The sequence below is a fragment of the Leucoraja erinacea genome, chromosome 7, assembly GCF_028641065.1.
Source record: "Leucoraja erinacea ecotype New England chromosome 7, Leri_hhj_1, whole genome shotgun sequence".
NCBI classification, from domain to species: domain Eukaryota; kingdom Metazoa; phylum Chordata; class Chondrichthyes; order Rajiformes; family Rajidae; genus Leucoraja; species Leucoraja erinaceus.
The window spans coordinates 46,107,217-46,123,020 of NC_073383.1; the positions used below are offsets into that span (position 1 = coordinate 46,107,217).

General features: G+C 47.6%; 1 protein-coding gene across 2 annotated transcripts in view; it reads right to left on the reverse strand.

Moving 5' to 3' along the window:
• Window positions 1-1,503: 1,503 nt before the first annotated feature.
• LOC129698954 (uncharacterized protein KIAA2012-like) overlaps window positions 1,504-15,804 on the reverse strand; it is a 41,317-nt gene continuing 27,016 nt past the window's right edge. Inside the window, exons 16-24 of one of the 2 annotated variants that reach the window (XM_055638456.1) lie at window positions 11,991-12,326; window positions 9,428-9,542; window positions 8,857-9,007; window positions 8,233-8,518; window positions 7,731-8,053; window positions 5,482-5,699; window positions 4,672-4,841; window positions 2,700-2,907; window positions 1,504-2,005 (exon numbers count right to left, since the gene is read on the reverse strand). In XM_055638456.1, the coding sequence (XP_055494431.1) occupies window positions 1,861-2,005; window positions 2,700-2,907; window positions 4,672-4,841; window positions 5,482-5,699; window positions 7,731-8,053; window positions 8,233-8,518; window positions 8,857-9,007; window positions 9,428-9,542; window positions 11,991-12,326 (1,952 nt within the window). In that variant the 3' untranslated portion in view covers window positions 1,504-1,860. Of the gene's footprint in view, window positions 2,006-2,699; window positions 2,908-4,671; window positions 4,842-5,481; window positions 5,700-7,730; window positions 8,054-8,232; window positions 8,519-8,856; window positions 9,011-9,427; window positions 9,543-11,990; window positions 12,327-15,804 lie in introns of both variants that reach the window. The other variant, XM_055638455.1, reaches the window with a different exon arrangement.

Here is a 15,804-nt window from a genome sequence, read left to right on the forward strand (position 1 = left end):
CATTTATAGGGAACTTGAGGGACAACATCTTCATGCACAAAGGGGGAAGTAAATGGAATGAGCTGCCAATGGAAGTGATAGAGGCAGGTGCAATTATACTGTAAAGACATTTCAACAGGTAAATTGACTGGAATGATTTAGAGGGATATGGGCCAAATGCAGTTAAATGGGATTTGCTCAGGTAAGCAACAAGGTTGGCATAGGCAAGTTGGACTAAAAGGTCTGTTTCCGTGCTGCATAATTCTGAGGTCAAATTTTTTGAGGATTCTGCATTGATTATTTCTAAAGGCAAAACGATGAAAAGTTACCATAACAAGATGGGAATATGGCTAGTTGCAATCAGATTAGCCCCAATCCTATTAACGATAGCACAGACTAGAGGGGACAAGTGACCTGCTCTCTTTCCTTGTTGCAGAAGAGGTTGGTGAGTTTCTTCTGGGGAGACAAGAAGCACTGGGTTTCCACAGCGGTCCTGAGTCTCCCGTTAGAGAGGGGCGGCCAGTCCTTGGTATGCGTGCGTACCCAGGTGGCGGCCCAACGTCTCGGGACCCTGCAGCAGTACGTGTACGCGGTGCACCTCCCTAGATGGCACGCTCTGGCCATGTGTTATTTCCGCCAGGGCCATTGCCTAGTGGGGGGGTTCGCGGCTCCCGGGCATCAGTCGACCCGCTACACGGGATCTGCCAAGCTTCCACCGTGATGTCTAAAGAGTTAGGAATCTGGTCACCTTCAGCCAACACGCTGCTCATCAGGGGGAGTGGGTGTTGAGGAGAAGCGTGTGCTCGGAACGATTCCCACCGTGCTTACCCCCGCTCGGAATTGCTCATTTTGGGCCCATGCCCCGGAATCTTTCCCGGAAGCCGGTCGTACACAACGTGAGCCGCCGTTCCGAGACGCGGAGAGACGTTTATTGTACAGGATGTTCCTGCACACTCTACACTTCCTCACCCTCGTCTTGCGTCCGGACATGCCCTGGCGGCCCGTGTTACCACTTGACGGTGGGAGCGGCCCCCAGTGGAGGTCTCTCTACAAGGGAGTCCTCCCCCTTTACATCAGGGACCTGGGGTGGAGAGTGTTGCACAGAGCCGTACTGTGTAACAGATATTTAAGTCGGATTACGGACTCGCCAGCCGCCTGTAACTTCTGTGGCGAGGAAGAAACCATGTTCCCCGTGTATATTGAGTGTGAGAAGCTGCAGCCCCTGTACGAATATCTGGAGGGGCTGCTCCTTAAGTTTAGGTTTCATTTTAGTCCCACGATTCTGGTATTTGGGCACAAGGCAGGGAGTGGGGAGGGTCAAGTGGGAGGGTGGGATCTCCCTGTCGGTCTGCTCCGTGGCCTGGCCAAGATGGCCATTCGCGGGTCCAGGCAGCGGGTAGTCGATGGTCACGCCAGAGTCGGCTGCATGCTCCTCTATCGACCGGGCCTATGTCCATGCTCGTGGACACCATGTAGATGGAACACACGGTGTCCACGGGGATGCTGGAGACCTTCTGGGAATGCCGGATGTTGCAGGGGGGTCGAGTGCATTGTAGATAAAGATGCCACTATTGTATTATAATGATTTCCTGATACAATGTGACTATTGAACGTTTGCGTACCTTCCCCTACACTGTAATATGCAATCATTGAATAAAGTCCTTGGAAGGAAAAAAGAAGGGGGAAAAAAAGTATGTGTCACTTCTGTGTGTAGGAGGGTGGGTGGGTGTTCATTTCTGGAAGTTTATCTTTGCAAGTTTATGAAGAAATGTCTTTGCACTTTGAATCAGTCTTTCCTTGCCAGGCAGATATGTTGACGTCTCGCGCTCCCAGTGTGAACCAAGGTACCTCGTTGGCTCCCAGTTTCCATCCAACTGTCCTTCATTCACTCTCCCCTGCTGCTTCCAGGCCCAGAATCTCCATCACTTCAAAGTAGGAGAATACCCAGGGCCTGGTGATGCTCTGGGCCTGCTCCAGTTCCATCAACTCCACCAGCACCAGGCCTGGGCCTATTAGCCCCTTCTGGCTGTAGAGAGACAGTGCACTGAGTTACAGGGAGTGGGAGGAAGAATTGAGTGGGGCAGGGATTTGGCTGGGTCAATGGGGAAGCATGCAAAACGGTTATGGGAGGGCGGGCTGTATATTGAGTGCATGAGGCTTTGTGAACATAGTGCCTTATGTGCAGGTTGAGTCTGTATGAGACTGTGTGAGACACTCCTCTGTGTACAGGGTACTATGTGTACACAAGATTAGTCTGTAGGCAGTATTGTGTGTATATTGTCTACTCTATGCGTGGAGCAGCGTGTATATATAGGTCTAGTTTACATGCAGTGTCGTGGAAGTATATGGGACTACCCTGTGTATGCAGTACTGTGTGTATATGTCTAGTCAATGTAGGCAGTATTGTGTGTATGGGTCTAGCCTGTGTGCACACTATCGTGTAGCTGTAGTTTGTCTGCACTGTGCTTTGTGTGTGGGTCAATTCTGTGTACATAGTGTGCATGTAGTATGTGTGTAGTCTGTGTGCGTGATATGTGCATAGTGGGCTAGTTTGCATACACCTGGAAATATGCACACAAGGCTAGCCTTGAGTGCGCGGTGCCATGTGTATACAGGGCTAATCTGCTTTCACTGTGCGGATCTAGTCTGTACGCTGTGATGCGTGTAGTGATGCTGTGTGTACACGGGTCTAGCTAGTGTATGTGAACCGTGCCACTTACCGTAGGAAGGACATTGCCTCCCGCGTCGCCTCCTCCAGCAGCACCTTCCTCCTCTCTCCCTCCTTCTGCCACTGCTCCTTCAGTTGCTGTTCTCTGATCTGCTTCACTCTCAGGTACTCCTGACGCTGTGGTTCATCCATCTCACTCAGGAGCCGCTGCTCCTCTTCCAGTTGCTCCTGGTGGAGCTTTTGCAGCTGTGCTTTCTCCTCTGAAGACAGAACAAGGCACTGTTTACTCCTTACGCTCCTGAAACTCTTAACTTGCTCCTCCAAAGCTTAAAGGGCCTGTCCCACTTGACGATTTTTTTCGGCGACTGTCGGCGTCATATCAGTGTCGCCAAAAGATTTTGAACATTTCAAAATCCAGTGGCGACAAAAAAATGTTGCGCCACTTGAAAAAACACCGCGCATCAAACGGCAACACGGAGCATCACCGCCGCATCATGCCTCAAATTTGTAGGTGACCTGAGTGATACGTCAGTCAATGATACTGGCAGTCGCCGAAAGAAATCGCCAAGTGGGACAGGCCCTTAATGCGCTGCTGTGTTAAGGCCCCTGATTACACTAGAGTACAATTCTGAGACTCCCTGATTCACTCATCCAGATTGAGGGGGGATCTTATAGAAACTTACAACATTCTCAAGGGGTTGGACAGGCTAGATGCAGGAAGATTGATCCCGATGTTAGGGAAGTCCAGAACAAGGGGTCACAGTTTAAGGATAAAGGGGAAATCATTTAGGACTGAGATAAGAAAAAAAAAATTTACACAGAGAGCGGTGAATCTGGAATTCTCTGCAACAGAATGTAGTTGAGGCCAGTTCATTGGCTATATTTAAGAGGGAGTTAGATGTGGCCCTTGTGGCTAAAGGGATCAGGGGGTATGGATGATCAGCCATGATCATATTGAATGGTGGTGCAGGCTCGAAGGGCCGAATGGCCTACTCCTGCACCTATGTTTCTATTAGCCATCCCTCTCCCCTATCCCTGTAACCAAACCTGCATATCTTTCCCCACCTCCATCCAGGATTCCTGAACCACCCTTCCAGTTGAGGCTGAGGGTTCACATGCACCTCCTGCAAACTTGCGTATTACATTTGATACTCTTGACGTGCCCTCTTCTATATCAGTGGGACCAAACGCAAACTAGGCATCCACTTTGTCAAACACCTGTGCCCTGTCTGCTGTGCTCACCTGGTTCTCCCAGTTGCCAGCCATTTCAAGTCTCCTCATTCACACCGACTGTCCTGCCCTTGGCTTCCTGAATTGCCAGGTGCCAAATGCAAACTAGAGGAACAGCACTATTACCCCAATGGCACGAACATTGAATTCTCCAATTTCGGGTAACCTACCTCCCCTCTGCCTCTTTCTCTCTCTCCTCCTATCTACTCTGGTCATTCCTCACATTCACCATTCCTCACACATTGCCCCAGCTCACTGATACCCCATTTATTTTCACCCCTTCACCCACAACTTCTCCCTGTATCCCCTCCCCCTGACTGTTCACCCCTCTATTTGTTGTTCCCAACTGCCATCATCCCTCATTCAGTTCCATTATTCATCCTACTGTCCTCTGAAGTGCAAGGGAACCAAGATCCTGGTAGGGCATGTTTGCTATTCTGGAAGTTTAAACTAGAAGGTTTAAATTAGATTAGCAGTGGAACAGGATCAAATGCAGCAGTGAGGCAGGTGGGAGGCTGGAAGTCCGTACAGAAGGTAATGATAACAAGATCAGTAGACAGGATAGGCAGGATCAGACAGCAAGGAAAGACAGCTGGAATGAATTACACTTATTTCAGTGCTAGAGGGCTGACAAGTAAATCTCCCTTCATCTCCTGCCTGTTCTTGCCCTCCTCTCCTCCCGCCTCCACGCCCACACCCATCCATTTCTCTCCTCCTGCCCCTCACCCCTTGTCCCCTCCCCTTTCCCCTCCCTCCCATTCAGGGTAATGTTACAGTAACTGGTGTATCCATACTTGCTCGCTCCGCCAGGACTCTTTCTTTAACCTGCTGCATTTCTTGCACCTTCTTTCGAAACTCCTGCTGCTGTTTTTGGCGGCGTTCACGGTCCAGCTGCTCCCCTTGTTGCCTCTGCTCATCCTTTTCCTGCTCTGTTGCTTCAGACTCCTGCTGCAGTTTTTTAACCCTGGCAACCACATTCAGAGTGAGTCATGTCCCTGCTCAGACTGTGATTGAGATGATGTTTAGATTGGTCCAGCAGTCGGTTGAGTGGGATGCCAGCGGGGTACAGGCTGTAGAGTCTATTTGTGAACAAACCTGCAGGCTGTTCAGTCGCTGAAGACTATGCTTACTCTCAGCGAAATAACATTGTCCCTTTTACCCTCGCGTACAACCCACACACACCTGGGGCAATTGACAGGGATCTATTAACCTGCATGTCTCTGCGATGTGGGTAGAAACAGAACCACTCCAGATCAGGATTGAACTTGAGTTGCTGGAACTGTGAGGCAGCGGTTGAAGGAATAGCAGGATCACCACGACAAATAGGCCTGAACCAGAGTGCTGGGGGTAAAAACGTCTACCAGTATCTCTCAACCATTCAGGTAAAAAATATCTAAACTCTGCAAGCAGCGCAGACGAGGTTAGCCATTCTGCAACTGACCTTCAGGTCATCACCTTCCTCATCACAACCCTGCCCACCTCTGCCATTTGTGAGAAACATTCCTTGAATTTCCACTGTACCCACAAGTAACAAGAGCCTCTCAGATGTGTGGATTGAGCAAAAGCAACCATTATCCATGGTGCCTTACCCACATTGCTCATACCTTATCTTTTCCTCTCTCCTCCTCTGCTCTTCATCCAATTCTTGCTGGATTTGCTGCTCCAGCCTCCGGCGCCTCCGTTCGCTGGGATCCAGTTGCTCGTCGTAATTCTGTGACTCTTCATCTGACCTCTGGCCCATTTCCAGCCTCTTGTTGCCAAGCTGCCTGGGATGCTTTGATCCTGGTACAGCTGTTGCACGCTCTGACCACTCCGTGCTTTCCTAATGGACACAAGCAGATAGTGAGGAACTTCCCTCGATAGTAAGGAGAAGCGGTGGGTGGAAGGAGGATGGAGGGCTCAGGAAGGACGTGGACCTTCCAACTATACGTCATGTTTATAGTCAGAACTATTCAGCAAGCCCCTTGACCCAACTCATCCATGCTGACCAAGGTGTCTTCCTGAACGGGTCCCATTTGCCTGTGGTTGGGCCATATCACTCTAAACTTTTATTTTCCTTTCCATGAACCTGTCCAAATGTCTTAAACATTGTATTTGTAGCTGCCCCTACCACTTCCTCTTGCAGATTCTTGTGAAAACAATTGCCTCTCAGATCCCCTTTAAATCTTTCCCCTGTCACCTTAAACCTGCACCCTTAAAGGACCTGCCCCACGAGCATGCGACTGCATGCGGCAAGCGCGACCTAACGTGGTCGCTTGAGCCGTACAGCCTCGCGGGACCGGTCCCACTTCGATCGCCGGAGCCGTATGGAGTTGGGCGGAGCTGGTCCCGACATCGCGCGGGGCTCCGAAAAACTGACACTGTCCAAAAAATTCCCCACGGCAACGGCCTGCTGGCCCGCAGCCACATTGAGGCCGTACGCACCGCCTCGACGGGCGTGCGCAGCATCTCAACGCCGTGCGCAGCGTCTCGATGCCGTATGCGGCGTCTTGACGGCGTACACCTAGCACGAACTTCACGTCAACTCGTACGGGATCACTTGACCTCCGCGCGGCCCCCGCTTCCGGTTTGGTCGCGCTCGCCGCATGCAGTCGCATGCTCGTGGGACAGGCCCTTAAGTTTTAAACTCCCCTTCCCTAGGAATAAGAATGTGGCTATTTATCTTATCTTGTCCCCTCATGAATCGTTTCCTTCACTGCAGCAGGGGAGAAACCAAGTTTACTGAAGGAGGTCATCTCAATGTTCATGAGCACTTCCAACCAGATACAGAATTGGCCTGATGGTAGTTTTGTTTATTGTCACGTGTACTGAGGTACAGTGAAAAGCTATAGGTAGAAAACAGAGGGTGGTGCAGGAATGTTGTATTTTGGACTGGAGGCTTGTAACAAATAAGCTGAGGAACGGCAAATAAAGGAGTTTAATAAAGGTGTTGCATTTTGGGAAGTCAAACGAGGCAGGATCTTTACAGTGAATGGTTGGAGCCTAGGGAGTGTTATAGAGCAGAGTAATCAGGGAGTACAACCACACAGTTCCCTGAAAGTAGCATCACAGCTACATAGGGAGATGAAGGAGGCATTTGGCACATTGGGCTTCATCAGTCAGGAAATTAAGTATAGAAGTCTGAACTTTATCTTACAGTTAATCAAAATGTTGGTGAGGCTGCACTTTTGGAGTATTGTGTTCTGTTTTGGACACAGTGCTATAGGAGAAATGCCATGAAGATGGGTAGAGTGCACTGAAGATTTATGTTGATGTTGCCAAGATTCAAGGACTTGGGCTATAGAGAGAGGTTGTCAGGCTAACACTTTAGTCCTTCGAGCATAGCCTTATAGAATCATACAGCATGGAAATAGCCCCTTCGGCCCAACATGCCTCATCTACACTAGTCCTAACTGCTTGCATTTGGTCCATATCCCTCGAAACGTATCCTATCCATGTACCTATCTAAATGTATTTTAAACAATGCAATAGTACCAGCCTCAAGAACCTCCTCTGGCAGCTAGTTCCATACACCCACCACACTTTGTGTAAAAAAAGTTAACCCTCAGGTTCCTATTAAATCTTTTTTAAATTATAGAGGTGCGTAAAATGAGAGGAAATAAGATGAATAATTAGGCTGCATGATTCTATTGCTATGCTCCCTCCTCTTGTCTATTGAAACAAAAAAGAAGTGGGTTGGAGACGGGTTGAGATTTGTTTTTTAATGCATGTTTAAGGGTTCACTTTCCTTCCACTTCATCAGGAAAGCTCTCACAGCCTCCCTGTCCTGCAGTGTGCCTTCCCTTTCAGATGTAGACCGTACATCACCAAATTGGCTTAACTTCCACTGACTGGCTTCATCTGTGTTACTTACTTCTGCTTGTCCTTCTGCTTGTCCTTTGCTCCATGCTCCACCTGCCCGCAGGCCTCTGGCTCTGACCTGAGTGGAGCTGGAGTTAGGGCCTTGCTCGGCTGTTGTGGCCATCTCCGAGGTTGGGGTGCTGCTGCCGCTGTGGAAATGCAGGACGCCGTCCGACCGCATCCCAATCTGCGTGGTGATATCATCCTCCTCCTCCTCCCCCTCCTCCTTAACCTCACTCCCTCTCTTTGCCTTCCTCTGCAGCTGGGAAGTTGCATCCTTCTGATGTTTACCCGGAGGCAGATACTGTTGCTGAGCTCTCTTCTCCCTGGGTCTTCCTGAAGAAATTAAAGTTAGAGATTAATTGCTATTAAGTTTTATTCAACAGTTCACTAAAGTACTTGAGAGGGGGAGGGAGTCAACACCCAGACGTGCCGGGGATACGATACACATGTGTGACCCCCAGCGGTAGGCGTGTGTGACACCTATTGAAAGGTGTTGTTACGAGATGGCTCACCTACAACAAATTCCGCACGTCCATTGTTCTTGCTTTTCTCTTTATTTGCTCCTCGTGCCTGGCCCGGCCTCAGGGAGCTCCCTGTATCTGACGGATAGTTTGCTCCCTGTCTTCTCTGAGACCTCATTGAGCTCTCTTGCTCAAATGGCGAGTTTTCACCTGGTGCCAGGATTGATCCTGATGATTCTCCCCACTCATCTTCGCTGCTCAGTTCTGAGTAGCCATCTTGGATATTTGGATCCTGGTTCGAACTTTTCCTTCCTTTCCTTTTGCTTTTTTGTTTTTTCTGCGAGAGGAAACGATTTGCGATTTAAAAAAAAATATCTCTCATTATTCTTAGACACCAATCTCAAGCCAAGGAGCCACCGCGACCAAACTGTACAGTCACATGTCCTAACCCTGGGGCCCAGGCTAGCATGTATTTTCAATGCTTGTGGATTATCTAATGGGACAGAAAGTTGATCTTTCATTCTTGGAGACTCCAGGATGATCCAGGAGAATAGATATTCCTGAGAAAAACTGCCTTTCAGTACCAGCCAAGGCCTGCAGACGCTCGAGGTATATCTTGGATCTTGGCTGAAGCTACTGTTTTGACATTGATGGAGAGGGTTTTGTCCAACTTACAGCTTTGACTCCAGTCCTTCCTTCGCTTCCTTCACTCCATCGCTCAGCCTCCCAATCTTCGACATCCGCCTCAGGATCTTCTTCAACTACAAGGCCATCCTTTCGCAGCTTCTTCCTCCTCCGCCTGGCATTGGGATGATACCCACTTTCACTGCTAGGAACAGAGCATGGTCCACAGTTACACTTACCTGCTGGCACAAGAGCCTCCTGCCCAGCTGGGTGTGATGTCAGACCATTCACTCACCAACAGTCCTGTCATACAATGCTTAGCTGGCAAGTCAGAAAAATATCTCCAGATCTCCACTAATTTACCTTAATCTTGTGCCCATGCTGGCAGAGAAACTCCTACCCGCTACTGAATGAATGTGACATTAATCAACGATATCAACAGCTGTATCAAAGTTATGCTGGATCTGTCCAGTTGCTGTTATTTCCCTCTGAAAGGTGAGGCACAGGTCTGAAGGTTTTAACAAAGACATAAAGACAGGGAACTAAAAAAACAGGAGAGCATCTTGTAATGAGGAACGGGTGGCCCAGACTGAGCAAATGTGCAATAACGCAGTCAACTCACACTTCGTGGAAGCCGAGCGGTGACCCCAGCTCATCAGTTTCACCCAAGCTATTGTGTTCTTTCTGGGACCAGCCTGTCAGGATAGAGCCAGCAGCGGATGTCCTGTAGGTGGAACCTGTGAGCAGACAATAGTAGTGTTTATCAGGAGAAGGTTACAGGCAGCCCAGAGTTAATTCCAAGCAGTTAGTTAAAGTAATTACCGGTAGCTAAGACACCCTTGATTAATCTCTCAACATGCATGAGGTGTGTGTGTTCCATGTATTTATAGAATGTGAGAGGTTGCAGCTCCTGAAAGAGTACTTGAAGGGGCTACTCTTACACTTCAGCCCTGCTTTCCTGATATAGGGGAACAGTGCAAAGGAGGGAGGGAAGAGGGGGGTTGTCAGTTCAGGGAGTTCCACATATGTCTGCTCATGGACCTGACCAAGGAGGTCATTCATAGGTCAAGGCAGTGGTGAGTACTCGGGGGATCTGCCTAAGCCAGTTGCCTGCCCCTCTTCCACTGGAATTTAGAAGGATGACAGGGAATCTTAACGAAACATATAAAATTCTTAAGGGATTGGACAGGCTAGATGCAGGAAAAATGTTCCCGATGTTAGGGGAGTCCAGAACCAGGGGTCACAGTTTAAGAATAAGGGGTTGGCCATTTAGGACTGAGATGAGGAAAAACTTTTTCAACCAGAGTTGTGAATCTGTGTAATTCTCTGCCACGGATAGAGAGACGTGGCAACCTGAAGTGAGAGAAATCAATATTCATTGTGTTCATTGTGTGTTCTGTTATTTTATTCTCTGTCATGACTGCAAGGTACGTAATTGGCCACGGAGGCCAATTCATTGGATATTTTCAAGAGAGAGATTTAGATTTAGCTCTTAGGGATAACGGAATCAAGGGATATGGGGAAAAAAGTAGGAACGGGGTACTGATTTTGGACGATCAGCCAAGATCAAGTGATTTCAGAGTTAATGAGTTACCAGTTGAAACTGATTTCATTAGAATTGGAATAGCAGGGTCACCACAACGTTACTAACCCTTGGGATTTTGAAAAGAATGGAACCGAACATGTGGAAATTGAAGGCAGAATTTCCACCCAAAAACATTCAGTTTGACTGGTTAAACTGCAGCAAGGCAGATGAGGGTCATTACTGTGGCACAATAGGGAGATTGAATGTTCTCTGTGCTTTTAATTCTTTAAATCACCCGTTGAATGAAGGCACGAGACAAGAAGCTTACTAAAGCCCCTGTCCCACTTTCATGACCTAATTCACGACCTCTGATGACCTTAAACGACCTTAAAAAAAATCAAGGTTGCTGTAACCTACGACCTCCTACAACCTTCCACGACTATGTCTGCGACCTCCTACGACTATGTTGAGCACCTCCCACGACCTTCCACAACTATGAAGAAGTCCTTCGTCCTCCTTCGACTGTTGAAGACTGGCTTTGACCATGTACGTTTTACTGCTGTTTGCAGTAGCCCCTTTTGCTTCAGCAACCTTTTAAGAAAGGCAGAAGGGGAAGAGCAAGGGTGAAGAGGAAGCACAAGAAGAGGTCTCAATGGGTGAATGGAGATGATGTGATGGACTGTCCCAGTACACCAGATGACTGGAAGAGAGTGGCGCTGGGCTTTGACAAAAGATGGAACTTTAAGCACACATGTGGGGCAGTGGATGGCAAGCATGCCATTCTTGTCCCTGTCCCTGTACCCCTCATTTTTCTTTTCGTACAGGATGGCATTCTGCTGGAAACATTCCTCAAGGTCCCCCTCCTGCTGCCTGGTGAAGGTGTAGGGCATAACCTTCCTCCAGCCCTCCCTCACCACCAATGGGGCATCTGCCTCTGATGCTGTGTCAGACACAGGAGAAAGGGTTGCTTTGCTGCCTTCAAATGAGGCCGTGAAGGATGGGGTGGTGGTGGGGACATATACTACACCCTGGTCTCCTCCTCCAGGGGTCTCTCATGCAGGGCTACCTCCTCCTGCACTATCACGCCCTGTGGCATCACCTCCTGCCACTCCTCCTCCTGGGTGGGCAACACCTGCATGGCAGGTTTTTTTTAGGGTTGTGCCTTCCCCCTGCACTGCTGGCCTTTTGGAGCCATCTCTAAAACACAAATCTCCTCTCCAAAAAACTCTCCAGCTATGAATGAACATGCCTTGGAGTGACAGAGGTGACGTTCTGCTGTTTAAATAACCTTTTTTTCCCCCCCCGGAGCTATTACCTTTGACTGCCTACGACCACCTACGACTAGCATCATGACCTACTACTACCTACTACCTACAAGTAAAAAGTATCGATTTTTTCCATGCCGACCTTTTTTTTTACTCGTGGACATTTTTTTATCAGGCTAGAAAAACGCTGCGAGCTACTTGATGCCACGAGTACCTACGTCTAGCAGCATGACCTGCTACGACCTGCTACGGCCTTGTGACGACCATGCTGCGAGTATGAGTCAAGGGCAAACTCGGCAGAGGTCGTGAAGTAGGTTGTGAAAGTGGGACAGGCCCTTAAGACTACTTTCTGGTATTCAAACAGCTTTAAGCTGTTGGTTTAGTCAAACTCTTACCACGTGTGGTTTGTCTGGTGTCGTGAGCAAGCTCCCTCTCATGTACGGAGTTGTAGTCACTGCTGTGACGGGCACGCCCAGGTTGGTGAAATTGGTGCAGATTGCCATCTTCCCCCAGTATCACCTCCTCCACGTCACCAGGGGCTTGCCGCTGTCGACGGCTGACCTTTGCATCTTCCGTGGCCCTTCTATTGCTGTTGCTGTTGCTGTTTGCCTCTCCCTTTGCCCTTCGATTGGTGTTGACCTTTGCCCCTCGATTGGTGTTGACCTTTGCCCCTTCCTTGGCCCTTCGATCGCTGTTGACCTTTGCTCCTTCGGCTGACTCACTCACTGGTCCTGTCAATTTGAGATTCATTAGGCTCAAGTAGATCAAAGACTCGAGCCATCTGTATAAACTCTGACCTAACATTTCACCATGATGAGCTACTCTGCTACCACCACTTCAAAGGAACGCCCCTACCAGCAGTGTTTAAAGGGAATTTGAAGCTAGTTTCCTCAGCTGGTATAAAATAGTAAAGTAAAGTAAAGTAAAGTAAAGTAAAGTAAAGTAAACTTTATTGTCAATTCAAATAATGCAACAAGTAGTTACACAGAGGATTGAAATTGTGTTTCCCCATACTCCAAATGTGCAAGTAATATTTACAACACAGACAGACTATATACCAATAAAATAGACAGGACATATACATTATATAAAATATTCACAGTGTACCAGAGTGTAGTAAAATTTTGAGGTATGCTATTAAGGTGCAATAATAAAAGGTGCAATATAGAAAAGTGCAAATGGCATACTTATTAAAGTTATTTTGACAGTCAATTGGTCTTAGTTTGTGTACTGTTCATGGAATTTTCTTGAGTGTGTTGAGTAGTCTGATGGCCTGAGGAAAAAAGCTGTTTTTGAATCTGGTGGTTTTGCTCCGCATGCTGCGGTAGCGCTTGCCGGATGGTAGGAGGGTGAACAGTTTGTGTGCTGGGTGGGTGGTGTCTTTGATGATATTGGTTGCTCTCTTGCGACAGCGAGATGGGTATAAGTCCTGGATTGCTGGTTGGGGTGATCTGGTGATCTTCTCCGCTGTCCTCACCACTCTCTGTAGGGCCTTCTGGTCAGCAGCAGAGCAACTGCCATACCAGACTGAGAGACTGCTGGTAAGAATGCTCTCAATGGCACCCCTGTAAAAAGTGGTGAGGGCAGAAGGGGGGAGGTCGGCTCTCCTCATCCGTCGAAGGAAGTGGAGGCGTTGCTGTGCTTTCTTGACTAGGGAGATGGTGTTGGTGGACCATGTCTGATCATCTGTGATGTGCACTCCCAGGAACTTGGTGCTTTTCACAGACTCCACTGCACTGCCATTGTTGGTGAGTGGGGTTTGTGCTGTCTGTTTCTTCCTGAAGTCCACAGTTATTTATTTTGTTTTATTGACATTGAGTTGAAGGTTATTGATGTCACAAAATAGATGTATGAAGTGGAATTACTCAAACATCCTCGAGGCAGACAATTTAGGCAGCATTGCCCAACATGTAGATGATGGACAACCAAGTAAAAAGAGAGTCATAGCTTGTCTCTCTCAGGTCAAATGCTTTTTGCTGGACAGCTCTGTCATTTTTTTAGTTTCAATCAGTGTTAAGGCCACTTGAACCCCAAGGGCTGTGGGAGAAGGCTCCATTCAGGAACAATTTACTTCAGTGTTAGTCTCTGAACCCCTTCAAGTTCAAGGCGGGAAGTCTAGATTGCAAGAACTGCCTGGGATGTGGCACTTGACAATTGACAAACTCCGTCAACTATCAGGTTTGACACCATCAACATATTCTGATGAGATGCAGCCAATAATGGCCACAATAGGCGGCATCTATAAACAATTCTGCAACTACAGCAATTCTGATAGCATCTCCCAAATACACAACCCCCACCACAAATGCAGCAAAAAAAAACAACAATGAAAACAGCATCGGGTTCCCACCCTGACATGTAAATAAATATTGCCATTGATTTATCATTGCCAGGTCAAAATTCAGGAGCTAATAGTACCACGCAACATCAGAACTGCAGGGGTTCAAGGCTGAAGCTCAGCGTCATCTCTTCAAGAGCAATTTGGGCTGGGATATAAATACAGCTTCAGCCAAACACATCCACATCCCGTGAGAATAAAATAGATCACACACACAGGTTTGAAATTGAGTCAAACTTGCCCAGAATCCCATCCAAACTTCTACAGGTTCACCAGGGTTGACAAGATATCACACTTCCACTTTCATTATTCAGATTTCTTTCCTGCTGAGGATAACAGCACACTTCGCAATCTCTATAAGAACACCTGCAATGAATTTAATGATACTTTATTGTCACATGTACCGATGTACAGTGAGAAGCTTTGTTTTGCATACAACCTGATCAAATCGTAGAGCAGACCTCACCTAGGCAGTACACAAGTGTCGCCACACTTTGGCACCAACAAAGTTACAAAAGTTCACCAAACGGTCCTCTCCATTGCCTGCCGCCACATGTGGTAACAGACACCCCCCACCTCATCTGCTTCCTGGGTCCCCATTCATTCTCGGCAGCCCCCCTCCTCCCCAGCAGGGTCCTCCCCAGCAGGGTCCTCCCATCATTCTCTGCATCCTCCGTCCTCCCCCTCGCTGGGTCCATCTTCGATCTCGGCTCAACTCAGACCACAGCTGTCCTAGTTAAGGAGAGCCTCAGGTCTATTTTCTGTATTCTAGTCATGCACCTCCACCCCAACAATAATACCCCAAGACCCTCTTCCATTCCACCAGCTTTATACCCTCCAATTTCTCCAAAGGCTCTTGTAAGATTCTCAAACTGTCCTGCAGATCCTCACAACTGTGCAATGTTAATGAATGCCTATTAATGACAAGCCATCACAGGAACATACCCTCTCTTTAATTCCACATCACAGGGAGTGGTCCCATAGCAATGCTAAAAGGGCAGGGGGAAAGATGAAGATGAAGCAGCAATTTAATTGCATTTCTAAAATGATGTGATCTCTTCTACAATGGAGAAAACAAACACAGACTAAATGACCTCTTAGCAGAACACCTTTGTTCAGTCCATAAAGATGACCCTGAGCTTCCAGCCATCCAGCACCTTTATGCTCTGTCCCATTCCCACTCTGACCTCTCAATCTTTGTGCTCCACTATAAGCTCAAAGATCATCTCATCTTCTGTTGGAGTACATGACAGTCTTTGGGATTCAAAATTTAACACAAATTGAGGTAAACAGTCCCCTTTTCTTCTTCTTCATTGTTTACAGATATTGCTGTACATTTTGTTCCAATTTGTTTCTTATTTATTTACTTGCTTTATTTATTTACTTACTCTATCTGCCAGTTCTTAAACTAATTGTTACTTTGATCTGGACCTCCATCCATCTACACCCTCTGCAACTTGAAATACACTTCATTTCTCATTTTTCCAGTTCATACAACAGGACCTGATCCTTAAATGTGAACTTGGTTTCTCTCCCAATTAACTGGCTCTGTGCTCCAACATTGTCCATGTTTGTTTGGGATTTCCTGCATCGGCCTGCCTTGTGCATTTTTGAAAGTGCAGAAGCCATTGTCTTCTGTTCTTGCAATTTCCCAAATTCCTTGTACGCATATTCTCAGTTCACCTTGGTAGCTCCATTTCTCAATCTAAGATACATTCAGTGGAATTAGAGCGTAGGATTAATCTAACTCACACCGACTGTACACCCAGGATACCAGTAGTATATTTTCTATATATCCCCAAGAAAGTCACAAATATATTTCAAAACCTCAGTTCAACTCATCCCATAGTGAACGCTGGCATCCTTCTAAT